This window comes from Hyperolius riggenbachi, chromosome 1 (genome assembly GCF_040937935.1).
Source record: "Hyperolius riggenbachi isolate aHypRig1 chromosome 1, aHypRig1.pri, whole genome shotgun sequence".
Lineage (NCBI taxonomy): Eukaryota > Metazoa > Chordata > Amphibia > Anura > Hyperoliidae > Hyperolius > Hyperolius riggenbachi.
In genome coordinates, this window is record NC_090646.1 from 580501482 (window position 1) to 580528847 (window position 27366).

The window sequence follows — 27366 nt, forward strand, 5'->3', positions numbered from 1 at the left end:
TCGTTGGTCAACCAAGCTGAGGTCTCGCTCGTCAAACAGCAGAGAACTGGAAGCGGTATGGCAGGCATTACAGTCTTTCAGCAGCCACATCAAGGGCCAGCATGTTTTGATAAGATCAGACAACAGCAGTGTGGTGGCATACATAAATCGCCAAGGAGGAACAAGAAGTCATCTTTTGTGGCGTCAGTCATCTCGAATTCTAAACTGGGCAGAGGAAAACCTGGATTCCCTAAGCGCCAGCCATTTGAAGGGAACATCGAACCATCTGGCCGACTTCTTAAGCAGAAAGACCCTGGACCAGAACGAGTGGACTCTCAAGCAGGAGGTCCTTCAACAGATTACGGACTTATGGGGGTGTCCGGAGGTAGATTTATTCGCCAGGAAAGTAAATACGAAGTATCAGAAGTTTTGTTCGCTCCATCCACGAGACAAGCCTTGGGCGATAGATGCCTTCTCCATGAACTGGGGTCACCATCTGATGTATGCATTCCCCCCATTGCCTCTCATACCCAAGGTCTTGAACAAGATCATACGGGATCAGGCTCGAGTGATATTGATCGCACCATTTTGGCCAAAAAGACCTTGGTTCACGTTACTACAGACTTTAACGATATCTCAGCCAATCACCCTTCCTCTCCTCCCGGACCTTCTGTCTCAGGGACCTGTGTTTCACCAGAATCTACATCTACTTCATCTTACAGCATGGAACCTGAGTGGAAATTGTTAAAGGCAAAGGGACTCTCTGATGGATTGGCGGAAACTCTTATCCAGAGTAGAAAGAAGGTGACTCGTCAGATTTATCAAAAGGCCTGGAGAGTGTTTAATGAATGGTGCAATGAAAAATCTATGCTCAATAACTCTGTCACATCCGTGCTGGAATTTTTACATGATGGTTTCCTGAAAGGACTCAGTATAAGCACCCTTAAAGTACAAACTTCTGCTTTGTCTGTATTTTTGGAGAGGAGACTGGCTCAGGAACACTTAGTGATCCGTTTCTTTGAAGCTTTAAAGAGGATTAAGCCTACTATAAGGTCTAGAGTACCTACTTGGGACTTGAATACAGTCCTTCAGGGGCTTTGCAAAGCTCCGTTTGAACCCTTAGAACAGGCATCAGACAAGATGGTAACCCTTAAGACTGCATTTCTATTAGCCATCACTACTGCTAGACGACTGGGGGAATTACAAGCTCTTTCTATCAAGGAACCATACTGTGTGATATCTGATGATCGAGTTACATTGCGGTTGGACATTGCCTTCCTTCCCAAGGTTGTATCGACATTTCATAAATCTCAGGAGCTGTATATTCCTTCTTTTTGTGCTAATCCAGCTAATGATAAAGAAAGAGAGTTGCATCTCTTAGATGTAAGGAGATGTCTGCTTTATTACCTGGAAAGAACTAAATCATGGAGACAGACTGAGGCAATGTTTGTCATCTTTTCCGGAAAATCTAAAGGAAAAGGAGCATCTAAGACCACTCTGGCTAGATGGATAAAACAGGCTATAGCGACAGCTTATCAGATTCAAGGCAGACAGCTATCTTCACCAGTGAGAGCACATTCGACGCGAGCTGTTTCAACCTCATGGGCAGAGAGGGCTGGAGCCTCCATCGAACAGATATGCAGGGCAGCTACCTGGTCCAGCCAGAATACATTTATAAAGCACTATAGACTTAATGTGTCAGCTAACGCTGATTTATCATTTGGCAGAAAGGTTCTGCAGGCTGTGGTCCCTCCCTAAATATATATATGTATCGTGTATATCGTCTCATTAGGGGTGCTGTCTGAGCAGACGTACTGGGAAAGACCAAAATTACTTACGGTAACGTCTTTTCCAGTAGTCGCGAAGACAGCACCCCTACAACCCACCCTGGGTACAAAGATAATAATAATAATATATATATATATTTGTATATATATGCATATATATATATGGAGAAAGAGAGATATTAAAAACATTAAGCATCATTTGGTGTCCGTGTCGTTTGTATAGAACTGAAGGTAGAGTGAGAGACTATGCCTATTTATACTATTGACCGCCTGATTATGCAAATTTTTAAATCTTTTGCAGCTTCCTGTCCGTTGCTCGGAGGGAGACAAGTCTCATTAGGGGTGCTGTCTTCGCGACTACTGGAAAAGACGTTACCGTAAGTAATTTTGGTCTTTCAGCAATACCAGTTCCCTGGCTGTCCTGCTGATCCTCTCCCTCTAATACTTTTAGCCATAGACCCTGAGCAAGCATGCAGTAGATCAGAGGTTTCTGTTGTCAGATCTGTTATTAGCTGCATACTTGTTTCTGGTGTGATTCAGGCACTACTGCAGCCAAATAGAGATGCCAGGCAACTGGTATTGTTTAACAGGAAATAAATATGGCAGCCAACATATTCTTCTGACTACAGATGTCCTTTAACCTTCCTGGCGGTAAGCCCGAGCTGAGCTCAGGCTATGCCGCGCAGGAAGATATCTCAGCCCCTGGTGGGGCGATTTGCCCCATTTAGCACTTTGCTAGCCGCGCGTACAGCTTGATCGCCGCCACTCTGCGGCGATCGCACGCAGCGGCGCAAGTGGGCCCCCCCTGCCAGAGCACTGCGCTGCCCGGACCAATGAGTTCCGTGCAGCGTTATGGGCTGGATCGGAGGCGTCTGACGTCATTCCGATCATCGCCATGGCGACAGGAGAAGCCAAACAGGGGAACGCATATGTACGCGTTCCCCTGTTTGCTATTGATGCCGGCGACGATCGCACTAGAGGGACACATGCGCCCTCTAGTGGTGTTTCATGTAGCTACCACTCTGGTAGCTTTACATGAAACAAAAAAAACAAAAAAAAAAAGGATTTCTGCCTATCTGGCAGAAAAATTGAACCGCCAGGAGGGTTAAAGTGCCACTGAACCGGGGGCAAAAAAAAAAAAAAGGAATAAAGCCCATGTTTATTTTCAGCAAAAATGTATTAACCCTTCGCACACTCACATGCAAATGTTCAAACAAATGCATTCACAGATTCACTCATCCAGGCACAACTGTTATCCCTACAGCTAAATTAAAAGCCAGGGTTTTAGTTCACAGAAGAATGCATTCTTATGCTTAGTCACCTATACTGCGCAGAAGTACCCAGGTAAACATAGGTGTCCTAACTCTGGCCCTGTAACATGCATAGTGCAGACATGCAAACACATTCATTGCATCAAACCTATCAATGGATTAGGAGCACACATCCTAACTTCCTCTCCTGGGAAAGACGGTGCATCTTACCAATCGCACAAGGGAGCTAACGTTATGTGTCCACATGCACCATGCGCATACACCAGCATAAGCTGTGTGCATGCTGACAAATACATACAGGGGAAGGAGGGAGTGCACTGAATTGGACCCTAGCCACAGGGGTCAGTAGTAAAATGGAAATACATATATCCAGGCACATCGCCTCTAGTTAGGACATTAAATAAATTAGGGAAAGGGAGGTGCTGAAGGGGGTGTGGCTAGAAAACAGCAAAAATGTATTAACCCTTCGCACACTCACATGCAAATGTTCAAACAAATGCATTCACAGATTCACTCATCCAGGCACAACTGTTATCCCTACAGCTAAATTAAAAGCCAGGGTTTTAGTTCACAGAAGAATGCATTCTTATGCTTAGTCACCTATACTGCGCAGAAGTACCCAGGTAAACATAGGTGTCCTAACTCTGGCCCTGTAACATGCATAGTGCAGACATGCAAACACATTCATTGCATCAAACCTATCAATGGATTAGGAGCACACATCCTAACTTCCTCTCCTGGGAAAGACGGTGCATCTTACCAATCGCACAAGGGAGCTAACGTTATGTGTCCACGTGCACCATGCTTATGCTGGTGTATGCGCATGGTGCACGTGGACACATAACGTTAGCTCCCTTGTGCGATTGGTAAGATGCACCGTCTTTCCCAGGAGAGGAAGTTAGGATGTGTGCTCCTAATCCATTGATAGGTTTGATGCAATGAATGTGTTTGCATGTCTGCACTATGCATGTTACAGGGCCAGAGTTAGGACACCTATGTTTACCTGGGTACTTCTGCGCAGTATAGGTGACTAAGCATAAGAATGCATTCTTCTGTGAACTAAAACCCTGGCTTTTAATTTAGCTGTAGGGATAACAGTTGTGCCTGGATGAGTGAATCTGTGAATGCATTTGTTTGAACATTTGCATGTGAGTGTGCGAAGGGTTAATACATTTTTGCTGTTTTCTAGCCACACCCCCTTCAGCACCTCCCTTTCCCTAATTTATTTAATGTCCTAACTAGAGGCGATGTGCCTGGATATATGTATTTCCATGTTTATTTTCAGGTGTGTCCTGGCGCTGTTCATTATAATGCCCCCGAACCAACCCCCCCTCCCCCACCCTCCCCGCCGCCGCACCGGTTTACCGCAGCCAGTCGTTTTCACATTCGATGGGATCCTCCAGTCTGATTCTAAAACCAGGAAGCTCCCCCTAGTGGCGACGGATGAATTAGAACTGTACTTTATTAGACAATTCATTAAAGCGGACCTGAACCCAGAACGTCCTCTCTGCGCTAAAATATGCAGCATAGTAACCTTTACAGAAAAACACACAAAGATACAAGTCCTAAAATAAATTTGCACTGTTTGTACTTCCTGGTTCATCTAAGCAGACATATTGTTTACAGCCTGTACTTCCAAATGATCTGATCTGCCTTATGTGCTGTGGCAGTCAGGTGACACGGGAGAGATCAAATTACAAGTTGTGATTAGACACAGATGAGGGGAAATTAGACAAGCTGAATACTCTAAGTACACACAGGGTGTATTTCTCTATGTTTTCCTTTTGTGCTGTACAAGAGTTCAGGTCCACTTAAAATATTTAGCTTTTCTGGATCATTTATGTTCTCCAACTTAACCCATGTTCCTTACCAGTAGTATTTATGGGGTTTCTGATGACCCCACAGCTATAGTGGCCAGGATGCAGGGCGATTAATATTATTGTTGAAATTTATTGTCATTTTATTCCTGATTGTACAGAGTTTTTGAGCATCGAGGACAAGTTAGACTTGGTATGGTAAGTATGATTTCTTTTAATTCTAAGTATTTAAAATTAATTTGGAGTCAGGCCTCGATCACTCTATATGCCTTGCTGTGCACATTTTGACAACAGAAATTGTGTGCAACATGCAAGAACATCTAAGGTGCATAGACTGCAGTGTCTGACGTTCTCACTTATGCGCTGTGCGGCACTGTGATGCGATAACACATTGAAGCATGCATGTTAGTTGCGGAAGAGTGACACTCTCTCCTCTGTACTGACAATGAATGAATTGTACAAAGTTTAATAAAATCGCATTTAAAGAGAAACTCCGACCAAGAATTGAACTTTATCCCAATCAGTAGCTGATACCCACTTTTACATGAGAAAAATAATGATTTTCACAAACAGACCATCAGGGGGCGCTGTATGACTGATTTTGTGCTGAAACCCCTCCCACAAGAGGCTCTGGTACCGTACGGTACTCTGGGCAAACTGTCACAATGTAACAATGTTCAGACAGGAAATAGCTGTCTGTTAAAGCCAGACCAGCTAGAAACAGCTCCATAATCTGCCCACAGTAACAATGTCACCATGTAATACAAGTCAGAATGTGAATCTGGGAGAGGAAAGATTTTACAATGAGCAAACACTGACTAAATCATGTATACATAATTATTGTAAAAATGAAGCACTTTTTTTATTACATTATTTTCACTGGAGTTCCTCTTTAAGAGGGACTTTAACCAAGGATTGAACTTCATCCCAATCAGTAGCTGATAACCCCTTTCCCATGAGAAATCTTTTCCTTTTCTCAAATAGATCATCAGGGGCCTCTGTATGGCTGATATTGTGGTGAAACCCCTCCCACAGTGTGATGTCATGATTATGGTCCTGACTCCTGACAGTTTGCTGTCTGTGAACCTCGTTGCATTGTGGGGAATAACAGCTTTTTTCCAACTTCCAAGCGATAAGATCTCCCTGTGCATAGGACTCTCAGTAATGAACATTCCTTACAGACCACCTGGGAGAACTGAATGTCACCACCAGTGTTAAATTGCTGAATGTAAATCGGAGAGAGCAAAGATTTTGCAATGTGCAATCACTGACTAAATAGTCTATAAATGAACATGGTAAAAAATAAGCATTTTTATTCATTATGCGCACCACACTCCCTCTTTAACATTTACGGGAGCTTAGTTTTCCCAGAACGTCCCTGGGACAGCACCCCTCCTCGGAGACTTGTCTCCCCTCCCAATTCTGGACAGGAAGCTATTAAACAAACAAATTTGCATAATGGACAGCAGTACATGTATAAATACAAGCCACTTACAATGATCCTCAGTTGTTTTTCCTGTCCCGGACAGGAGCGGATGGAGGGGCCTCGGTGCTCCCATGTCAGGTGGCAGGTGCAGCGTGCGGGGCAGGCAAGGACGGGCTGAGCAGGGGACTCAGTGTGCTATGCGCCCAGCGTGGTGGAGGCTTCTCCTTGGAGTGCGGAAGTTTTATGGACGGCAGAGCGCTAACCGGAAGTTCCGGCGAAAGCGCGATGACGTCATGTGCAGGCGTCCCACATGACTGGTCACATGATCAGGCCTGATTGCAGGCCTGCGGCGGTGATCATTACGGCGATTGGCTGCTGGGAACAGAGGCAGCTGCTGGCAATTAAGGAGGAGGAGGGTCAGATTTAAAAAGATCTGTTGTTTGTCCATGACTCAATGCTGTTTGGTGGATCATGGAGGACGCCGCAGGCCTTTCCTCACTGCAATCTGCAGGGACTGGCTCTGAACCCTCTCTGGTGAGACATTGTTTGCGCTGTTTCTGCGGATTATGCTGTTTAAGTTACACTGAGGGGACTGATAGTTTTTTCTTATCTATATTTTTCAGCCTAAACTTCCAAAAGCTGACAAAGATAAGGAAAAGGATAAATCATCTCAGTCCACTCTGAGTAAACACTCATCATCCTCCAAAGAAAGATGATGTGCTATCTGCAATAATCGCATATCATCATCTGCTCCTTCATCTAAGAAATTATGTCAGTATTGTACAGATAAAATTGTCAAGGATGAATCCCCAGTAGTTTTCAAAGACTTAATGGGATGGATGCGCTCGGAGATGTCTTCAGCCATAAAAGAAATTAAGGATTCTGCTATAGCATCATCCTCATCAGCTGTAGCAGATCCTAGGGAGGACATCCCCCCTTTGGAGGGCACTTCCCCTATGGAGGGCACTTCGGCTATTCCTGATGTCACTGTCCCTATACCTTCCCTATCTGTTCCTAAGAGAAAGAGGGGAGAGGAGTCAGAAAATTCTGGGGAGGAGGGTGAAATATCTTCCTTTGAAGAGATTTCCGCTGAGGATACATCTGATAGACCAGACAAAGGGCAGACATTTGCTTTTTCTCCGGATCTAATGAAGAATCTACTATCTGATATGCATACAGCTATGGGTATTACAGTTGAACAGAGAACTTTGACACCCTTGGATCAGATGTACGAAGGTTTGTCAGATCCCCAGTCCAGTTTTATCCCAGTTCATTCTTCTCTAAAAATTATGATTAAGAAGGAGTGGGATGAACCTGAAAAGAGAGCCTTTTGGCCTCGTTCATTAAATCGTAGATACCCATTTTGTGCGGAGGACCAGAAATTCTGGGGTACATCTCCCAAGCTTGACCCATCTTTTTCCAGGGTGTCAAAGAAAACAGATTTGCAGTTCGAAAATTTTGGAAACCTAAAGGATCCAATTGACAAAAAAGCGGATAATCTCCTCAGAAGAGCATGGGAGTCCTCATCACTAACTTTTAAACCTGCAGTAGCTTCAACAGCAGTGGGTAGGTCCCTGAAATACTGGTTGATGGAAACACAGGACAAGATTGCTTCTGGTGTTCCTAGAGAGGAGATATTAAAGGACTTTCCTAAACTATTCAATTCCACCAATTATCTCACTGATGCAGCAGATGATACGGTGAAGTTGACAGCCAGGACCACGGCTTTAGTAAATTCTGCTAGACGTGGTATATGGGTAAAGACGTGGCAGGGAGATAACTATTCCCGCTCTAAATTTATGTAGTCTACCTTGTGAGGGGGAATTTCTTTTTGGCTCAAAGTTAGAGCAGACTTTGGAAAGAACTGCTGATGCTAAAAAGAATTTTCCTGTTAAAAGGAGGACCTTTCCACCCAAACGCTCCTTTCGTTCCTCTAAACCAGAACAAGACCCCAAGACTTCATCGAGAAAGAGATGGGGTCCAAGTAGGCCTCAGAAAGCCAAATCAAATTTTGCCCATACCTCCCAGCAAAATAAACAATGACGTCAGGATCCCGGTGGGGGGAAGACTGGCCCATTTTTACGAGCAGTGGCTCCTTCTTCCTCAAAATCTCTGGTTACAGAAAATTGTGTTGGAAGGGTATGCCATAGAATTTCAGTATCCCCCCCCCCCCCCCCCCCCCCCCGCGAAGGTTCTGGGTAAATCAAAGGCCTAAGACAGAAATTCAAACAGTGGCATTACAAAACAAAGTGACTATGTTACTACAAAAAAGAGTTATCAGAGAGGTCCCATCATGCCAGAGGGGTCAGGGATATTATTCGCCGGTCTTTCTTGTAAAAAAGCCTCAGGGGGAGTTCCGCTTCATCCTCAATCTGAAAGGGTTGAACAAAGCCGTAAAATATCGAAGATTCAGGATGGACAATATCACCTCTGTTATAATTCTGTTACAGAAGGATTGCTTCCTGGCATCATTGGATCTCAAGGACGCCTATCTACACATCCCGATAGAGCTACAGTCTCAGCAGTTCCTAAGGTTTGCCATCAGCATTCAGGAAGAGGTAAGGCACTTCCAGTTTAACGCTTTACCTTTTGGATTAGCCTCGGCTCCTTGGTTGTTCAAGAAGGTCATGTCCGAGGTCTTAGCTGTTTTGAGGAAAAGATCTATTAATGTTTTGGCCTACCTGGATGATCTTTTGTTTTGGGGTGAATCAGTAGATTCCTTGAAAATCCAGATTAATTCAGCTCTGGAATTGCTCCAATCTCTAGGATGGCTTATTAACTGGTCTAAATCATCTATTCAACCTAAACAGACTATGGAATATTTAGGTTTTGTTATTTCTACTTGTGATGAGAAAGTGTGTTTGCCTCAGAGAAAGATAACTGCTATTCTTAATACTGTTCTTTCTTTTCAGACCACAGGTGCCATTACGCTAAGAAGGGCTATGTCGGTTCTAGGCCTTCTAACCTCCTCCTTCCCTGCAGCCCAGTGGGGACAACTCCATTCAAGAATACTTCAAAATTGGATCCTAAAAAATTGGAACAGAGAGGTGACGTCCTTAGAAAGAAGGTTGCTAATTCCTTTCAGAGTAAAGGCAGCTCTCAGCTGGTGGCAGAATCCAGTACGTCTGTCCGAAGGTCGACCGTGGTTTTCTCCAGTCGAAAAAATCATGACAACAGACGCCAGCTCCTGGGGATGGGGGGCTCATATAGACTCACTACCAGCACAGGGTCGGTGGTCCACTTTGATGAAAGGAAGATCGTCAAACAGCAGAGAGTTACAGGTAGTATGGATGGGCCTACTTCACTTTCGCAATTACATCAGCCACTGTCATGTTCTAGTACGTTCAGACAACGCCAGTGTAGTGGCATACATCAACAGGCAAGGAGGGACGAAGAGTCACCTTTTATGGTCTCAGACCTCAAAAATCCTATTGTGGGCAGAGAAAAATTTAAAATCCATCAGAGCAGTGCATCTGAGGGGTGTAAACAATTATCTTGCGGATTACCTAAGCAGATCGGCTCTAAAGCAGGACGAGTGGGCCCTGAACTCGGAGGTTTTCCAGGAGATCTGCATGACATGGGCACATCCAGAAGTGGATCTATTTGCAAGGAGGAGCAACGCAAGGTGTCAACTCTTTTGTTCCCTATGGCCCCAGGACAGGCCATGGGCGATAGATGCCTTTTCGATAGATTGGAGTGTCAGACTAATGTATGCTTTTCCCCCTCTATCCCAAATTCCGAAGGTTCTCAGCAAGATTTGTCGAGACAGGGCTCGATTAATTCTGATAGTTCCGTTTTGGCCGAAAAGACCGTGGTTCAGTCTATTACAGAGGTTATCGATCAGTCCTCCGTTGCTTTTGCCTCAACGTCTGGATCTATTGCAGCAGGGGCCAGTTTTTCATCCAAATCTTCAGCAGATGCATCTCTCTGCATGGAACCTGAGTGGAACATTCTAAAGTCTAAGGGGTTTTCAGATGGTCTTTCGGAAACCTTGATTCAAAGTCGAAAGAAAGTGACGAGTAATTTATCAGAAGGCCTGGCGAATCTATAATAGCTGGTGTTTGGAGAGATCTATGGATGTTCATTCATCGACATCAGTTTTAGAATTCCTGCAGGCAGGGTTTGAAAAAGGACTGAGTATTAGTACGTTAAAAGTTCAGACAGCGGCAATCAGTGTTTTCCTACAAAGAAGACTAGCCCAGGAGGAGTTCATTCTTCGTTTTTTTCAGGCAATTAAGAGGTTACGTCCAGTGTTGGTTCCGAGAACCCCGTCTTGGGATCTAAACATAGTCTTACAGGCTATGTGTGGTCCTCCCTTTGAGCCAATTGACCAAGTTTCGGAAAAACTGTTATCCTTGAAGATGGCATTTCTTCTTGCGATTACTTCGGCAAGAAGGGTAGGAGAGTTACAGGCTTTGTCAATTAAGCCTCCCTACTGTATTATTTCAGAAGACAAGGTTACTTTGAGGCCAGATATTGCCTTCCTTCCAAAAGTAGTTTCAACTTTTCACAGAACTCAGGAGATATTTCTTCCTTCATTTTGCGAGAAACAGTCTAATGAGAAAGAAAAACAGCTTCATTGTCTGGACGTCAGAGGGTGTCTACTTCAATACTTGGAGAGGTCTAAATCATGGAGGAAGACAGATGCTTTGTTCATCCTGTTTGCTGGAAAGAATAGGGGGCTCCGTGCATCAAAGCCAACTATTGCTAGATGGATAAGACAAGCTATTCTAATGGCATATCAATCACAGGGTAAGGTCCTTCCAACATCTGTCAAAGCTCATTCTACAAGAAGTGTTGCAACCTCATGGGCAGAGAGGGCTGGAGCTTCCATCGAGTAGATTTGTAGAGCGGCTACCTGGTCCAGCCAGAACATATTTGTAAAACATTACAGACTAAATTTATTATCAAGTGGTGATCTAGCCTTTAGTAGAAAAGTTTTACAGGCAGTAGTCCCACCCTAATGAGAATCTTGTTTATCGTCTCAAAGGAGGGGTGCTGTCCCAGGGACGTTCTGGGAAAGACCACACTTACCTTCGGTAAGGTCTTTTCCAGTAGTCCAGGGGACAGCACCCCTACTTCCCACCCTATGTGGGAAACTATTAAGAAGAAATTTTGCAAGCATCGTATGGTGAGTCCGGGTCATCTTTGTTATTACTGAGGATCATTGTAAGTGGCTTGTATTTATACATGTACTGCTGTCCATTATGCAAATTTGTTTGTTTAATAGCTTCCTGTCCAGAATTGGGAGGGGAGACAAGTCTCCGAGGAGGGTTGCTGTCCCCTGGACTACTGGAAAAGACCTTACCGAAGGTAAGTGTGGTCTTTCCACTCTCAGGAAATATTGCTCTACATAAAAGCCCACACTTGTGTACCATTGAGAGAAAGGAAAAAGATGACCTTGACACATTCAGTTTTTATATTTACCAATTGTTTTAAGGATAATTCACAAAAACACACAGTGCAAAATGTCAGCATCCCCAGGGCTATTTGCTTTCTCTCTCTGCAAAATTGTTTTGTTAGCTTGAAAAATAAGGGATTTTAGCTGATAGCTGATTTACAAAATAAACTACAGAAATGTTTTATTTTTCTAGATGCGCCACATGTATGTGGTCATTGATGGGTCCAGAACAATGGAAGATCAGGACCTGAAACCTAACAGGCTCACAAGTACACTAAAGGTAAGCGGGGCTTATTTTTGCTTTGAAAAGATTCTCCTTCACACCAGTGAAATCAATGTAAAGGTGCTCATATATTGTTCGATTTGCAGCATTGATATCCTGCAGATTCGATTATAATGATTGAAGCTAGCACAGATCAATGTGGCCATCTGATTTCTGCCTGAAATCGGGTGAAATGATTGATCCAGCATGCTGGAACGCTCTCGCTTGAAAGGACTCGGTCGGGTGTGTGACATTCGATTTACTAACTGAGGGAGCCGCTGGCTAGGCTCCCCCCATGTGCAATGTGTGCAGAGTGGTGTAGGCTCTCCTGTCCTCCGGCACACCTCCTCTTGTGTGCCGTGTCTTCTCTTCACCGCGGCCAGGAGCCTTTATCACGTGACTGCTACATGTACTGACGTCACAGGATACAGGCACCCCTAGCAGCAATGCAGGAAGACATGGAACATGGGAGGAATGTGCCCCAATGGACAGGTGAGCCTACAACACTCTGCACAGTCCAAAGGGTACACATTACACGGTTAGAAACTTGGAGGCCCAACAGGCGGAGGCAGGGACGGTAACTTCCATATATATTATGCTGAAATATATTGGAAATTGATGTGCGATGTGTGGCTTGTAATAGATCCCTCTCTGATCAGATCTGATGAGAGAGGAATCTGTCTAATGGTCGATCTGGTGACCATCGAGTAATGCATGCCAACTTTGAGGCCTCGTTCACAGTGGGATGTTGTGTTCAGGAACACAAGGCGAGAGGACAATAAAAGTCGAACCACTCGTTACGACCACGTTACGTCGCATACAGTGAGGTACGGTGAACCATACAGACAATGAAAAGTATGCTTCTCTGTACCTGTTAATTTACGTGTTGAATTACATGTATGCTCCCATCTAAAGTGGTCTGAAAGTCAGCATTTCTACATAGCTCTAAAAGATTCCTCACAGCTTTAAACCTACTATCCCATTTTTTTAATTTATTTTTTTAGCAGAATATCACCGAAATGGTTAAACAAAGCGCTTTGTCCTGCTATTCAGCTTCAAATTCGCATCCAAACTGGAGATAACAGTATCTTTGTTTACATTCCAATGTTGATACAGGTGTGTGTAACAAGTAAAAAAACACTTTCTGAGAAGCTGTCTCTGCTTCGATCACATACACAGTCCAGAACAACTCATTAGAAGATTTTAATATATAATAAAAAGCAGTGAGAATAAAATGCAATGGCAGCTTTCAGGGCAAGAAAAACGACACTTTGGGAACTTGTAATTTGTAGACAGACAATATTATGCACAAAAGCAAACATGATAACTGTATGAATAATACAAAGTAGAAAAACACGTTTTTATTGAATGTTATGTCAGAGTTTCAGACCACTTAAGGCGAGAACTTGCTATACTGATCAGGGCCAGATTTGTACACTGCCACTGTCAGCAGCCGCCCCCCTTCAGTATAGGTAGCCAGATGATCCCTCCCTCCAGTATAGGTAGCCAGATGATCCCTCCCTCCAGTATAGGTAACTAGATGAACCTTCCCCCTCCCTTCAGTATAGGTAGCTTGTTGACACTTCCCTCTAGTATAGCCAGCCTGATGACCCCCCCCCCCCCCATCTCTAGTATAGGTAGCCAGATAACCCTTCCCACCCTCCTTTTCCTGATGATCCCTCCCTCCAGTATAGGTAGCCTGATGGGCTAGTATAAAAAGACAGATATCCCCCTTCTGTATAGATACCTTGATACCTCCCTCCCTCCCTCCTGTATACCAGTATAGGTAACCAGGTGACAACCCCCACCCCAGTATAGTCTGCTGCTGTTGATCCTGTGGTGCCCTAGGCCAGTGATCTGCAAACTTGGCTCTCCAGCTGTTAAGGAACTACAAGTCCCACAATGCATTGCGGGAGTCTGACAGCCACAGTTGTGATTCATGAAGGCAAATGCATTGTGGGACTTGTAGTTCCTTAACAGCTGGAGAGCCAAGTTTGCAGATCACTGCCCTAGGCCATGGCCTATGTGGCCTTGGCTTAAAGCTGATACTGATTCCTGTACATAACATTCCTCCTTGTATTTACACTATTGTTAGTCAGTAAATGCATAAGGAACACAACCATATAATTACCATTATTTGCAGTTGGAAATGACTGTTGGATTTAAAGTGAACCTCCGGAGTAAAAATCTACTCAGCAGAACTGAAAAGGCTTGGTGTTTCTTTAACAGTTTCACAGCATCAGATCTTTGTTCTTCTTACTGAAGTATCATTTTTAGCTGCATTTTTAGCTAAGCTCCACCCATCAAAGAAAACTGCCCGGGCTTTTTCTCCCCTGATGCTGTGCAAAGCATGATGGGATTTCCTATGTTAGTCACGTTGCCTAGCAACTGGGAGGGGTGATCAGCACACAGGACAGTTGGAACTGTGTCTCATGCTCCCTGTCATCTCCTTTCAACCAAAAAGATGGCTGCCCTCATGAAATCAAACATTTGCCTGTTCATTTAAACCAAGGTGGGTAAGAGATTATATTACCTATCTATTTTAATTAACATAATTAATGTAACTTAATGACAGTATGTTTGTTTAGGCTGAAGTTCCTCTTTAAGTAAAATATATGCAAACCTGGCATGTACTTGAGAATACCCTATACTTAATATTTCATGTCTAATTTAATGTACTGTTTAATTAGGTTATTTTTATTTTTTTTAGTTACTGGAATATTTTGTGGATGAATACTTTGATCAAAACCCAATAAGTCAGGTACGTATAATTATTGTGCTACTATTTATCACAAGCCAAACTCCACATCACCCTTATTATGTATATGTTGGATTCTTATAATGCACAGTCTAACCCTAAAGGTGGCCACACACACCATACAATTTTATTAAAATATCTGTGCAATTCAAAAATAGAAATTATTTTTTTGTGACTGATTGTAACAATTCAAAAATCTGACCATTTTACCACACACCTATGTTCCATTTTTCCCCAATCATGAATAAAATAATTGAAATCTCAGGAAAAAAATGATTGGAACTGTACATTAAGCAATTGATAATCCATCACACACCATACAATTCTTGAAAAGTTGGTCTAAAATTTCCAACATGTCCAATATCCAAAAATTGAAAAAAAAACCCAAACAGGAAATTCGATCGGATTTATCGATTGAAAACAAAGAAAAGCTCTCGATTTTTCAGGACAACCAATCAAAATTATCGAATTTGTGAAAAATTGGATCTTTTAATTGTATGGTGTGTGGCTACCTTTTGGCTCTGTACAAGCACTTTTGGGCACTTTTGGAATCACCAACGCTTTGCTAATGTAAACTATGGGGGTGATCCCACTGGAGCGATTAGCTCCCCCCCCCCAACTTCTGGTTTTACAAATGTAATGACTTAAATCCCAGTGAAACTATCAATACATTTTAACAGTTTTGCATTATTTAATTTTATGTCATGTTTTTACAGATTGGCCTCATTGTCACCAGAAATAAACGAGCTGAGAAACTGACAGAACTTGCTGGTATGATAACAGTTCATTAACCTGCCCTTAGGGTCCTCTCCCACTGAAAACTGTGATCGGTGTTGCAAGTAATTCATGCATGTGGTTCATGTGCTTTTCTCTAGTCACAGCCCTCAATTTATCCTGTGTTTGGGTGGGTTTTACTGCATGATTGTGAGTTTTTGGCATGTGTATGGGGGTTTCGTGGGTGTTGTTGGGTGCTGGGGGAGGGGGGCAGGTGCAGCATGTGCTGGCAGCAGTGTACCCGGGTGGGGGCTTGCTATACTAAAGAAGCAAGCCCCGGCAAGGTAGCTTTAAAGGACAACTGAAGTGAGAAGAATATGGAGGCTGCCATGTTTATTTCCTTTTTTAACAATACCAGTTGCCTGGCAGCCCTGCTGTTCTGTTTGGCTGCAGTAGTGTATGAATCACACCAGGAACAAGCATGCCGCAATTTTTTTCAGATCTGACAATGTCAGGAACACCTGATCTGCTGCATGCTTGTTCAGGATCTGACCACAGATGCTGTGGTCAGATCCTGAACAAGCATGATACATCCTCCTGATACCTACTTATAAAAGGCGCCTGGAAGCCTCAAAACCAGTCACCAAGTCCTCCAAAGTGTGGTCAAGTGAGACTAAACTACAACTTCAGGCCTGCTTTGACTGCACAGACTGGAAGGCTCTGGAATCGCCTAACCTGGACGAGTGGGCAGACAACGTATCCTCGTACATTAGCTTCTGCAAAAACTCCTGTATTCCAACAAAAACCTTCAAGCTGTATCCAAACGATAAACCGTGGTTCTCAAAAAGACAACGACAACTACGACGCAGCAAAGAAGCCGCACATAAGTCCGCAGGAAGGCAAGAAATGACCTAAAGAGAGAGCTGAGGTCCGCAAAGAAGTGCTACGCAGTAAAGCTGCAAGTGAACCTCTCCTCAAACGACTCACGTGCTGTGTGGAAAGGGCTGAAGGCTGCCACCAACTACAAGCCCCCCCCCAGCATGCCACACCAAGCACTGAGCTTGCCGAGATTCTCAGTGACTTCTATTGCAGATTCGAGAACCAGCCAGCACCTGCAAGACTCCCACAGCCACCTACACAATCTGCCATTGAAGCCCCGGGCCCTAACCCTAACTCACACCCACTGTCAGTGAGGGAGGCCGGATATGCTGAAACACTTGTTAAGGCTAAATGCTAGGAAAGCCCCGGGTCCAGATGGAGTGTCACCAGCCTGCCTAAAAACCTGCGTTCATCAGCTCGCGCCTACCCTCTCTTCCATCTTCACGAGGTCCCTTCAGGAAGGAAAAGTACCCGTGTGCTTCAAGAGGTCCACCATTATCCCTGTCCCCAACTACTTCAGGCCCGTGGCACTTACATCCGTGATCATGAAAGCTCTCGACAGCATGGTGCTTCCCCTCTTTAAGCACTCTACTGAGGGACTGCTGGACCCACACCAGTTCGCATACAGAGCAAACAGGTCCACCGATGATGCCATCAACATCTGCTTGGAGCTCGTCCTACTGGACTTCAGCTAGGCATTCAATACCATCAGCCCTAAAATACTTCAAGACAATCTCGCTGCGCTAGGAGTCCATCCCACCCAATGCCTGTGGATCACGGACTTCATCACCAACAGGTCGTCAGGTTAGGCACTATCTCCTCACAACCTAGGATCACCAACACAGGAGACCCGCAAGGCTGTGTCCTGTCGCCGTTTCTATTCTCTCTGTATACGAACCATTGCAAATCCACGTCACTCTGTAAAAGTAATCAAATTTGCCGACGACACGACCATTGTCTGTCTCATCACCAAAAACGATGAGAAGGAGTACCGTCACCAGGTCGATAGCATCTGCCACTGGTGTAGAGAGAACGGTTTGGTCCTGAACACAGCGAAAACTGTGGAGATGATCGTTGATTTCAGGAGGCGCGCTCCAATCTGCATTGATGGCAAGGAAGTAGAAAGAGTCCCCAGTGTCCACCTTCTGGGCACAATTATCTCCAATGACCTGAGGTGGAAAGCCAACACTGCCTCAACGCAGAGGAAAGCCCAGCAGAGGCTTTTCTTTCTCCGCCATCTGAAAAAGTTCGGTATGGCCCAAAAGCTTCTGACAAACTTCTACTCCGCCACAATCGAATCTGTCCTATGCTCGTCCATCCTGGTGTGGTACGCCAGCTCCTCCGCCAGCAACAGGCTCAAAGTGCAGAGGGTCATTAGATCAGCGGAGAAGATCATCGGGAGATCCTTTCCCACTCTAGACCTCCTCCACCACTCTGGGCTGAACTCCAGAGCTTTAAAGATCACCAACGACCCCTCACACCCAGGCTACCACTTCTTTAGTCAGCTCCCCTCGATACGAAGGCCCCGGTTCCGATCCATCGTCACCAGGACCTCAAGACATAAGAACAGTTTCTTTCCCTCGGCTGTCAACCTTCTGAACTTTCTCCATGGAAATGCCCATCCCCACCCCAAATATCATGCCCGCACTGAGGCACTCTGCACATATACTCCGCTCCAGCTCAAGTGTACTTTTTTGGTTATTTTGCTGTTTTTTTTTTTGTGTGGTACTTATTCCACATTGTCTCCCTCTGTATAAATGCTATATAATGTTCTGTTCCTACTGCATGTCCTGTCCTGTATCTGTAACTATTTCATGTATCAGTACCCCTGTACGTGCCAAGCCCAATTCTGGGCACGACCCAGTCGTGCTTGGCAAAAATAAAGATTCTGATTCTGATCTATGGCTACAAGTATTAGAGGCAGAGGAACAGCAGGACAGCCAGGCAACTGGTATTACTTAAAAGGAAATAAATATGGCAGCCTCCATATCCCTGTCGTGTCAGTTGTCTTTGAAATGTGCAGATGGGGCTTCCAACTGGTCCCTTTAATGGAAACTAGTGGAAATACTATTCAGGGACTAACCAGAGTACCATAGATTGAAACCTGGTTAATGGAACTTTAGACCGGATGGGCCAATGTTGAATTACTCTGCACATGAAATTCTAGCATGTCCCCACAACACAACAAGGACATTACTGATGTAGCACTACCAGACCAAACCGCGGTCTATAAAACACAGATAGGCCACAATATGTTATCAGTACACTATGGCATCCCTCTATACAAATTATGCACAGTGTAGAGTGTATGTGTGCACTTTAATACAATACAATTTAATACAATTACAATAGCAAAAAACAAAACATGGATTTGTTAGGAATGTGATTCTGTGGATAATGGTGGATAATTGGATGTCTTTTCCCTGCAGGTAATCCCAGACAGCACATAACTGCCCTGAAGAAAGCTGTAGAAATGACGTGCAGTGGGGAGCCATCTCTCTATAATTCTCTCAGCCTCGCTCTTCAGACACTCAAGTCAGTAATCCCACCCTGGAAAACGGCTACAACTCAATGCTCTGACAAGGCTATTAAGGCGGCCACACACTGATCAAACTATGTCTGACTGATGTTCCAGTCATAGTTTGTTTGTTTTTTATTTAGAAATACTTCCACACACTAGAGTCTATCTGATAATGTGCTGTCAAACTATTCAGGAAGTGAATCATAATGTTAAAGTAACCCTGAGATGACTTGAAAGAAAAAAAATGATACATACCTGGGGCTTCCTCCAGCCCCGTTCAGGCTGACCAGTCCCTCGCCGTCCTGGATTCTCCCCTGTGGGTCCTGGTAATTCCATCAGTCGTCGTAGTACGGCCACGCCCCCCCATCCCCATTGCTCTCCTGTGGCCAGGAACATTGTGCATGCGCAGAACTCTCCCGGCGACAGGAACATGGGGGGGCATGCATACCACGCCCCGACTGGCTCAATTACCGGGACCCATAGCGAAGAATTGAGGCAGCGGAGGAGGACAGTGAGAGACAGATCAGCCTGAACGGGGCTGGAGGAAGCCCCAGGTATGAATACATTTCTTCTTTTAAGTCATCTCAGGTTTACTTCAACCCTCCCCTTCTCAAGCGTGTTCAGAAGCGCTGAATAGATTTTGTTTGACCACAATATATGTGAAGTGCACCTAATTCATGTACTAATGAAGGAATTTTTCCAACTTGCTCAATGAAATGTTTTTTTTTCTTTACATGGCAAGTATTGATTTGTTAGCATTAATAAGACTTGCAAGATTTCAGTTGACTTATGACTCAATTAATGATTAGAAATTATTGATCGATCGAAAACCAAAAATGATCAGTGTATTGCCACCTTTAGTTTATTAAAAGAAAAACAAGCACACTCCATTAATGATTAGGGCCGTGTTGTTTTAAAGGACAACTGTAACGAGAGGGATATGGAGGCTGCCATATTTATTTCTTTTTAAGCAATTAGTTGCCTGGAAGCCCGGGACGGGAACAGTCCTCCTGCAGGGTGCAGATTTACTGCCTGTGATTCGGCAAGAGGTTACAGGATACATCCAGCAATCTACAAAATATAAGATTCACTCACCTGAGGCTTCTTCCAGCCCCTAGAAGTCTGTTAGGTCCCGCGCCGCAGTTCCGCTCTGACACAGGCCTCTCCCCTCCACGGCTGGGTCGGGATCTTCTGCGCATGCACGGCTCTCTCGTGATCACGCTCCCAGCGCTGGGAGCCCTCTGCTCTTGAGCTGTTCAGAGAGAATTGAACTATGCAAGTGCAGAGCGCTCCCGGTGACAGGAGCAGAAGATCCTGGCCGTGGGTTGTGATGTTAAAGAGGGTAGAGCCTGAGCCTGGCACGGAGCAGAACTGCGCCGTGGGACCTTACAGACTTCTAGGGGCTGAAAGAAGCCCCAGGAAGTAAAACTTTTATTTTTTAGATTGCTGGATGTATCTGCTAAGCCTGTACACACGTTAGATAAAACTCATCCGAGGCAGCCGATAGTGACCGCCTCTGCTGAGAAACCAGTGTGTATAGCAGGTGCTCTGCCAGCAATCCGCCTGATGGATCGGCTCCCACACGACATTACGCCTGCAGGCTAGCGATGCCCTTGTGCAGCCTCGGGCCGTGCACAGATCTGAGGAATCGAGTGCCGATCCCTGCCCAACAGCATGCCTGATACGTGTGTATGAAGCTCTACAGCTCCCATTCACTGACCCCAGCAGGTGCATGCACATTCTCACTCCAACTAGTTCACCAAAGGCTGTTCGATAAGAAAAAAAATTGTTGGAAAATTATGCATTCGGTATTTTAGACTTTTGTGCAGGGCTGTGGAGTCGGAGTCAGTGGTTTCAATAAACTGAGGAGTCGGAGACGGATGATTTTTAAACCAAATTCATAGCCTTTGTAAAAATTAGAATAAGGAGTCGGAGTTGGAGCAATTTTGGGTACCTGCAGTCTGAGTCAGTGGTTTCATAAACTGAGGAGTCTGATGATTTTTGTGCCGACTCCACAGTCGGTACAGGTGTGGTAGAAGTTTGGTAAGTTACCGAAGCCCAGTTGTCGGTAACAGCAGAGTCTGTGATGTTACATGCTGTTTTCTGTGCAGAGACAGCATTACAATAGTAAGAGGCATCCTGACATCCCTTTGTACATCTTTTGTTATAAAGCCTCTGCTTGCTCTAAATCTAGGCTCCATTAGTCTTTCTTAACATTTTATTTATTTGTCACAGCTTAGATGAACTCCAAGAGACTTTACACTTGCCCTGCTTAGGTTATTTCCCTACTAGCTCCTTATTTCCCCACTAGCTCCTCTGCATTTTCAAACAGGAACTTAAAGGGAAGGTCCAAGCAAAATAAAAAAATGAGTTTCACTTACCCGGGGCTTCTACTAGCCCCATGCAGCCATCCTGTGCCCTCGTAGTCACTCACTGCTGCTTCTGTCCCCCGCTGGCAGCTTGCCGACCTCGGAGGACGGCAGGCCGCATTGCGTACATTTTTACGCATTCCTGCTAGTGCAGGAACATTAACACATACATTTTTACACGTTAGTGGTGCAACGCGTACAAATGTACGCATGGCACCACTAACGCGTAAAAATGTATGTATTAATGTTCCTGCACTGGCGGGAATGCGTAAAAATGTATGCAATGCAGCCCGCCGACCCCCGAGGTCGGCTAGCTGCCAGCGGGGGACTGGAGCAGCAGTGAGTGACTACGAGGGCACAGGATGGCTGCATGGGGCCGGTAGACGCCCCAGGTAAATGAAACTAATTTTTTTATTTTGCTTGGACCTTCCCTTTAAGAGGTGAAACTGCCGGAGGGGAAGCCTGTTTTGTTCCGTAATCTTAATGCTCGCTGCGTGGGGGGTAGGAAACCTTCGGGTCAGAAGAGTACTATCGGTAATGGAACTGTGTTTTTCAGCATGCTGTAAAGGTGCCCATTAACGGTATAATTTTTTCACCAAATGCGATCTTTCAATATGATTTTTATGAGCGTATTGTATAGAAAATTTGCCGTTTATGAAGAAAAACGATAAGGAACGATTCTTTGGTCGATTGCTAAACATGATAAAATCGATCCGAAAGTTGGATTTTATAATCGAATTTGAAGAATGAATCGCTCAGTAAATGTGAACAATCTATTATTGCCTTCAAATTAGTTACGATCATTCAAATCGCATTGAAATATCGCATTTAGTGAAAATTTGTACCGTTAATGGGCACCTTAACGAATTGACATTTACTGACATTTGTTGAGGTGTTTACCGCACAAGTCGCTAATTTACCTCAGTGATCGGTAATTTCAGCTTTCCATGCAGTAACAGCCTTTATGAAATGACATTTTACATTATGTTCAGTATAATCACCTGTTTTCTGCATTACCGAATGCGGTAATGTTTGGTGAATTGATTGGGAATTAGGACTGCCGAAATTAGATTGCATTGCTGTGCTCCTATCTCTGCTTTTTAATTTTATTTTAGACTTTAATATGGCTTTCAGTCCTTCTGCTACAAATATGTCAGTTTCATGGTATGATAATTCTGCATGTTTTTGCAGTATAAGTGGAGTTGCAGGAAGATGTATTTGTGTGTCTTTAATGTGTTTTTTGGCACAAAAAAAAAAAATGTTCCTAAATTTTTCCTATAGGCACATGCCTGGTCATACAAGTCGTGAGATCCTGGTGATTTTTAGCAGTCTAACAACATGCGATCCGTCCAATATATATGATATTATAAAGGTGAGTGAAGGTGGGGAGGGAGATGGGGTCTCCCTAAGTTTGTTTAACCACATCCTTACCAGTATTCTCTGGTGCTTTAAGGACCAGAGACTTTTTGCTAAAAAAAAACAGAGCTCACCAACTTCACGCCGCATAGACCCTGTCTCTCTCGCCATTTGCACTACTCCTATAGCTGCAGCCCGCTCACTTTCGCTTACGTTATCAGTATGACAGCAGAGCGCCGTGAGCCGGTCAGGAGCCGATTTCATTATCTCCTGACTCTATGATCACTGTGAGCCAATCAAAGTAATTGCAGGGTCAGAAGCCAATTAAATCGGCTACTGACCGGCCTATGGAGCTCTGCTCAGAAGAGCGAGTGGGTTGCAGCGATGAGAGAGCAGCACGGTTAATGAAATATTTGCTATGGCAGGATTAACAGGGCCCAAACACGGCGTAGATTTCAATTGCCGAGGTCCTCAAAGGTTTAAAGGGATACTGTAGGGGGGTCGGGGGAAAATGAGCTGAACTTACCCGGGGCTTCTAATGGTCCCCCGCAGACATCCTGTGTTGGCGCAGCCACTCCCCAATGCTCCGGCTCCGCCTCCGGTTCACTTCTGGAATTTCTGACTTTAAAGTCAGAAAACCACTGCGCCTGCGTTGCCGTGTCCTCGCTCCCGCTGATGTCACCAGGAGTGTACTGCGCAGACACAGACCATACTGGGCCTGCGCTGTGCGCTCTTGATGACATCAGCGGGATCGAGGACACGGCAACGCAGGCGCAGTGGTTTTCTGACTTTAAAGTCAGAAATTCCAGAAGTGAACTGGAGGCGGGGCCGGAGCATCGGTGAGTGGCTGCGTGGGCACAGGATGTCTGCTGGGGACCATTAGAAGCCCCGGGTAAGTTCAGCTCATTTTCCCCCGACCCCCCTACAGTATCCCTTTAAGGTGTTTACAACATAAATATTATCCCAGGGAAGGTGACTAATTTTGGCTTGCCTACTGTGCACTGACCCAGAACTGATTGTGGCTGTTTTTTGATGTCATTCACTTGATGTAGTTACTTGATTTTTATAGCCATGTTTCACAGGGGATTAAACAGATCTTCAATGCACAGTAGTAGATGGCTTTGGGGCCACATTTTTGTCTAGCCGCAGAAAAGAATACATACAGTGTTAAATCCAAGGTATATATTCGGTACCGTGCCTTGGCCAAAAGTCCCTGTGTGGCCCTAAAATGATTGTTAAATTAATGATTTGATGGAATTATTTTCACAATAAGAAGGTAAATCATTGCTCATAGGAACTCTTCAGTTTTTATATGTGGTCTGTTTTTGTTAAACGCAAACCTGGCTGTTTTGTGAGGAAACGCTACTGGCTGCTGTAGCTCAGCAAGGAATTGTGGCAGCAGATGAGCAGTTAGTGGGCATATTAAGGGAAGAAGGAGCATGACTTTTACAAGAAAAAAAATCCATATACGGGCTTTGGTTAGTCATTTTCAGAAATAACTTAGAAACACACATGTTGGTGTGCATGCATACTTATACTCATGCGCATACACACATTAACTCAAATCAGCTGCGTCATTCTCCTTCAGTCAGAGGACAAGGGCAGATTGCTGAGCTATCTGCTCTGCACAGTTGTCTTGTACAGTCCAGGTACAGGCAAAGAGGGAGGAGATGCTGTTGTTTGCTCCCTCCTCTGGCTGGGCTTTCTGCTCAGTATGCAGGCAGCAGCAATTCCATGATGAAAAGGTGCATATTGTTTCCTGACCACAAGGTGGTGTCCAAGGCCCTTTCCCAATACCTACAAAGCACCCTAGTGGTATAGTAGTAATGGCATTGCATGATCACATGCTGTTTAGTGTACAGTTCTTTCCCTAATGCATTGCATAAGAAGGAACTGAAATGACTATATTTCTTACAAGTCTGTGTGGCAGTAACTGCAGTGTACAGTGCAAACCAAACAGGCTTTAGTAGTAAATATGAATTTGTGTAAGTCTTGCTCAGTAGAAGTACTTTAAACCTAAAAGTACAACCAACACAGGAAGGGATCCTTTACTAAATAATATGTACAGCATTTTGATCTGGGGAATACATTGAATCTCTAGTTATATATGAGGGAATTGCTATTTAAAACCTATACAGTACATAACTGGATGTTTAAGTGAAAACAACTTTATTCCACAAGCCTTCACATATCCTTAACTAAATCACCCCAAATTGTGTAACACACTGAATAAAAGAGTTATTTCAGCTTGGCACCCACTATAATAAAACTCCTGAGTCCCTGTACCGTGTCCCAGTGTCTGTGCGTTTTGGCCATCGTGCATGCGCGGCACGCAGGCCGACCTGGGACAGCAGGATCACCAGTGCAGGTGGCCAGTGGCTGTGCGCGCATCGGGGGTCGCAGCCGTGGGCCCGGGAGTGCGGTGGTTGTGGGAAAAGGGGTGAGAGGGGGTCACGGCCGAGCCCTAGAGCCTGTTTTTTAATGGACAAGCTTACTTCTATTGCAATAAACAGCTTTGGCATTATTAAATTGAAACCGTGTATCTACTCTTAAATGTGAAACCCCAGCTACTATGGGGTGTATTCGCTAAACTGCAGTAAGCAATAATGTGTGTAAAGTCTTACTGCATGAAGAGCAACTGTTTTTTTATTAGCCATACAATTGTTTTAAGCCTGTAATTCTGTTGTTTTTTTTTGTCAGAGTCTGAAAGCAAGCAAAATCCGTGTGTCCGTCATCGGCCTGTCCGCAGAGGTTCGGGTCTGCACTGTGCTCACTCGGGAAACTGGCGGTGAGATGGATTTTGTGGATATGTCTGTTACACATCTTAACATTTCTGAAGCCATTAGAAGCTTTGCTTTTCTAGTTATCCAGGCATAGGAGCTGGCAATGGCATAACTGCAATTCACGGGGCCCTTCAGCAAAACTTTGTTGAGGCCCCCCAATGTTCTCACAGCTCCCCTAGCCTTCCCATGGTCCCCTTCACAGTCTTGAGGCCCATCTCACAAGGGTCATAAAACAAGTGTGGCCATCATGATCTTCACACCCATTCACACTTCACACATCCCCTGCTGCTCCAGCTGTGCCAGATGGGCAATCGAGGTGCTCCCACTGCTGTCTCAGCAGGGAGACATCCAGAGATCGCACCAAGGAAGCCCCATGCATGCTGCAAGGCCATTGAGGCCCTCCCTGGATGCACTGCACTACAGCCAGCCTCTCCAATGCTGACCATCTGCCTAAGCCTGAGCCCAATCTTTGCATGTATGGCCACGGGGCAAGAGGCATGGCCAGGACTGTCACTTACCACCATCCGCACTGGGCCAGGCTGTAAACCTAAGGGCCAAATTTCTGCAAGCATGGCCGGGACTGTTATTCTCCACCTCTGGGGACCCTTGGACTCTCTATCTCTCTTTCTCTCTCTCCTATTGCTCCTTCTTCTTTCTCTCCTTCTATTTCACCACCTGCACTTTCCAAGACATGCGGCGGGGTGTCTGTAATTGCTGCAGAGCAGTTGAGCACCGCATAGAGTGTGGCAGCTCAGCTCGACATAGCACTCAGATAGACCCACCTGGTCAAATGTATTGTGTAATGTGCAACGTGTAATATGATGACTGCTTATATATCTCTGCAACTGTCTTGTATATTTCTATGATTCTGCTGTTACCGTACCATCACCGACCCTGTATGTGCCAAAAATAATTTTGGGTACAATCCCCGTTGTACTTGGCGAAATAAATGATTCTGATAACAAGTGTAGCCACAAAAACACCTGATCTGAAGTATAGTCCCCTGTCTCAGTGGAATGGAAGGTTAGTAGTTGGGGCTCCAAATCAGTTGTGGACACCCCTACGTTCGCAGGGGCTGCTCCCCTCTAGCTATGCCCCTGGGAGCTGGTGTGTTTCCTTTCATATTGTTGAAGTTGTTAGCAGTAGTTTTGTGGCCAGCTTCCATTCTTTTGCCCACTTGTTAGCAGTAGTTTTGTGGCCAGCTGCCATTCCTTTGCCCACTTGCAATCTTGGCAACGACCAACAGATAATTGCTACTTCGTATGAGGTATCGGGGTCTTTGTTGCTGGAATGGACAATGACTTACATTTCCAGCAGGGGCAGCAGTGTCATGGATTGTTCAGAGTTTGAAATCTCGTAAAGCACACCTAAAGTGAAAGAACTATGAAGGCTGACATATTTATTTTCTTTTAAACAATGCACATTGCCTGGCTGTCCTGATAATCCTCTGCCTCTAATATGTTTAGCCATAGATCCTGAACAAACATGCTGATCAGATTGTTCTGACTGAGATTTGACCTGATTATCAACCTTTTTGAGTGACGAGTGGTCGTTTACGCGATCTTGCGACGTGGGTACAGGTCCATGATCATGTGAACTTCACTTAGCGTTGTGCGGTGATAACGACCGTCAAGGTAGATCGGATCGTTAAGATTCCTGACTACTCCTGTGCAAAGTACTACAATTGCTTGAAGTCTCATTCGCGCCTGCTGTGTAATGTCGCGCACACCCGCTGGCCCGGAAGATGGAGCGGGGAAGCGCTTGTCATCAGGGAGACGGCGCTGGACCCTTCCACCTGCATCGCCAGATGAGTACTTAGCTTTAGTACACTCTGTCCAACCCTCACACTAACTTTTTAGCCTCTGCGTCGATATTACCTATTTCTTTATCTAAGGATGTTCTGTTTTTTTTGGGTTTTTTTTAGGTGTTTATCAAGTCATTTTGGATGAAAGTCACTACAAAGAGCTTCTCATGCACCATGTCAGCCCACCTCCAGCCAGCAACAGCTCTGAGTGTTCTCTGATACGGATGGGTAAGCTACCC

At 44.8% G+C, this 27366-nt stretch overlaps 1 protein-coding gene across 2 annotated transcripts in view; it reads left to right on the plus strand.

Annotated features, from left to right (window-relative positions):
* LOC137527572 (general transcription factor IIH subunit 2) overlaps positions 1 to 27366 on the plus strand; it is a 59076-nt gene that overhangs the window by 15909 nt on the left and 15801 nt on the right. For both annotated transcript variants that reach the window (XM_068248155.1, XM_068248164.1), the window contains exons 4-11: positions 5016 to 5052; positions 11875 to 11961; positions 14654 to 14704; positions 15418 to 15472; positions 18724 to 18829; positions 22466 to 22556; positions 25241 to 25328; positions 27248 to 27355. In XM_068248155.1, the coding sequence (XP_068104256.1) occupies positions 5016 to 5052; positions 11875 to 11961; positions 14654 to 14704; positions 15418 to 15472; positions 18724 to 18829; positions 22466 to 22556; positions 25241 to 25328; positions 27248 to 27355 (623 nt within the window). The remainder of the gene's footprint in view (positions 1 to 5015; positions 5053 to 11874; positions 11962 to 14653; positions 14705 to 15417; positions 15473 to 18723; positions 18830 to 22465; positions 22557 to 25240; positions 25329 to 27247; positions 27356 to 27366) is intronic.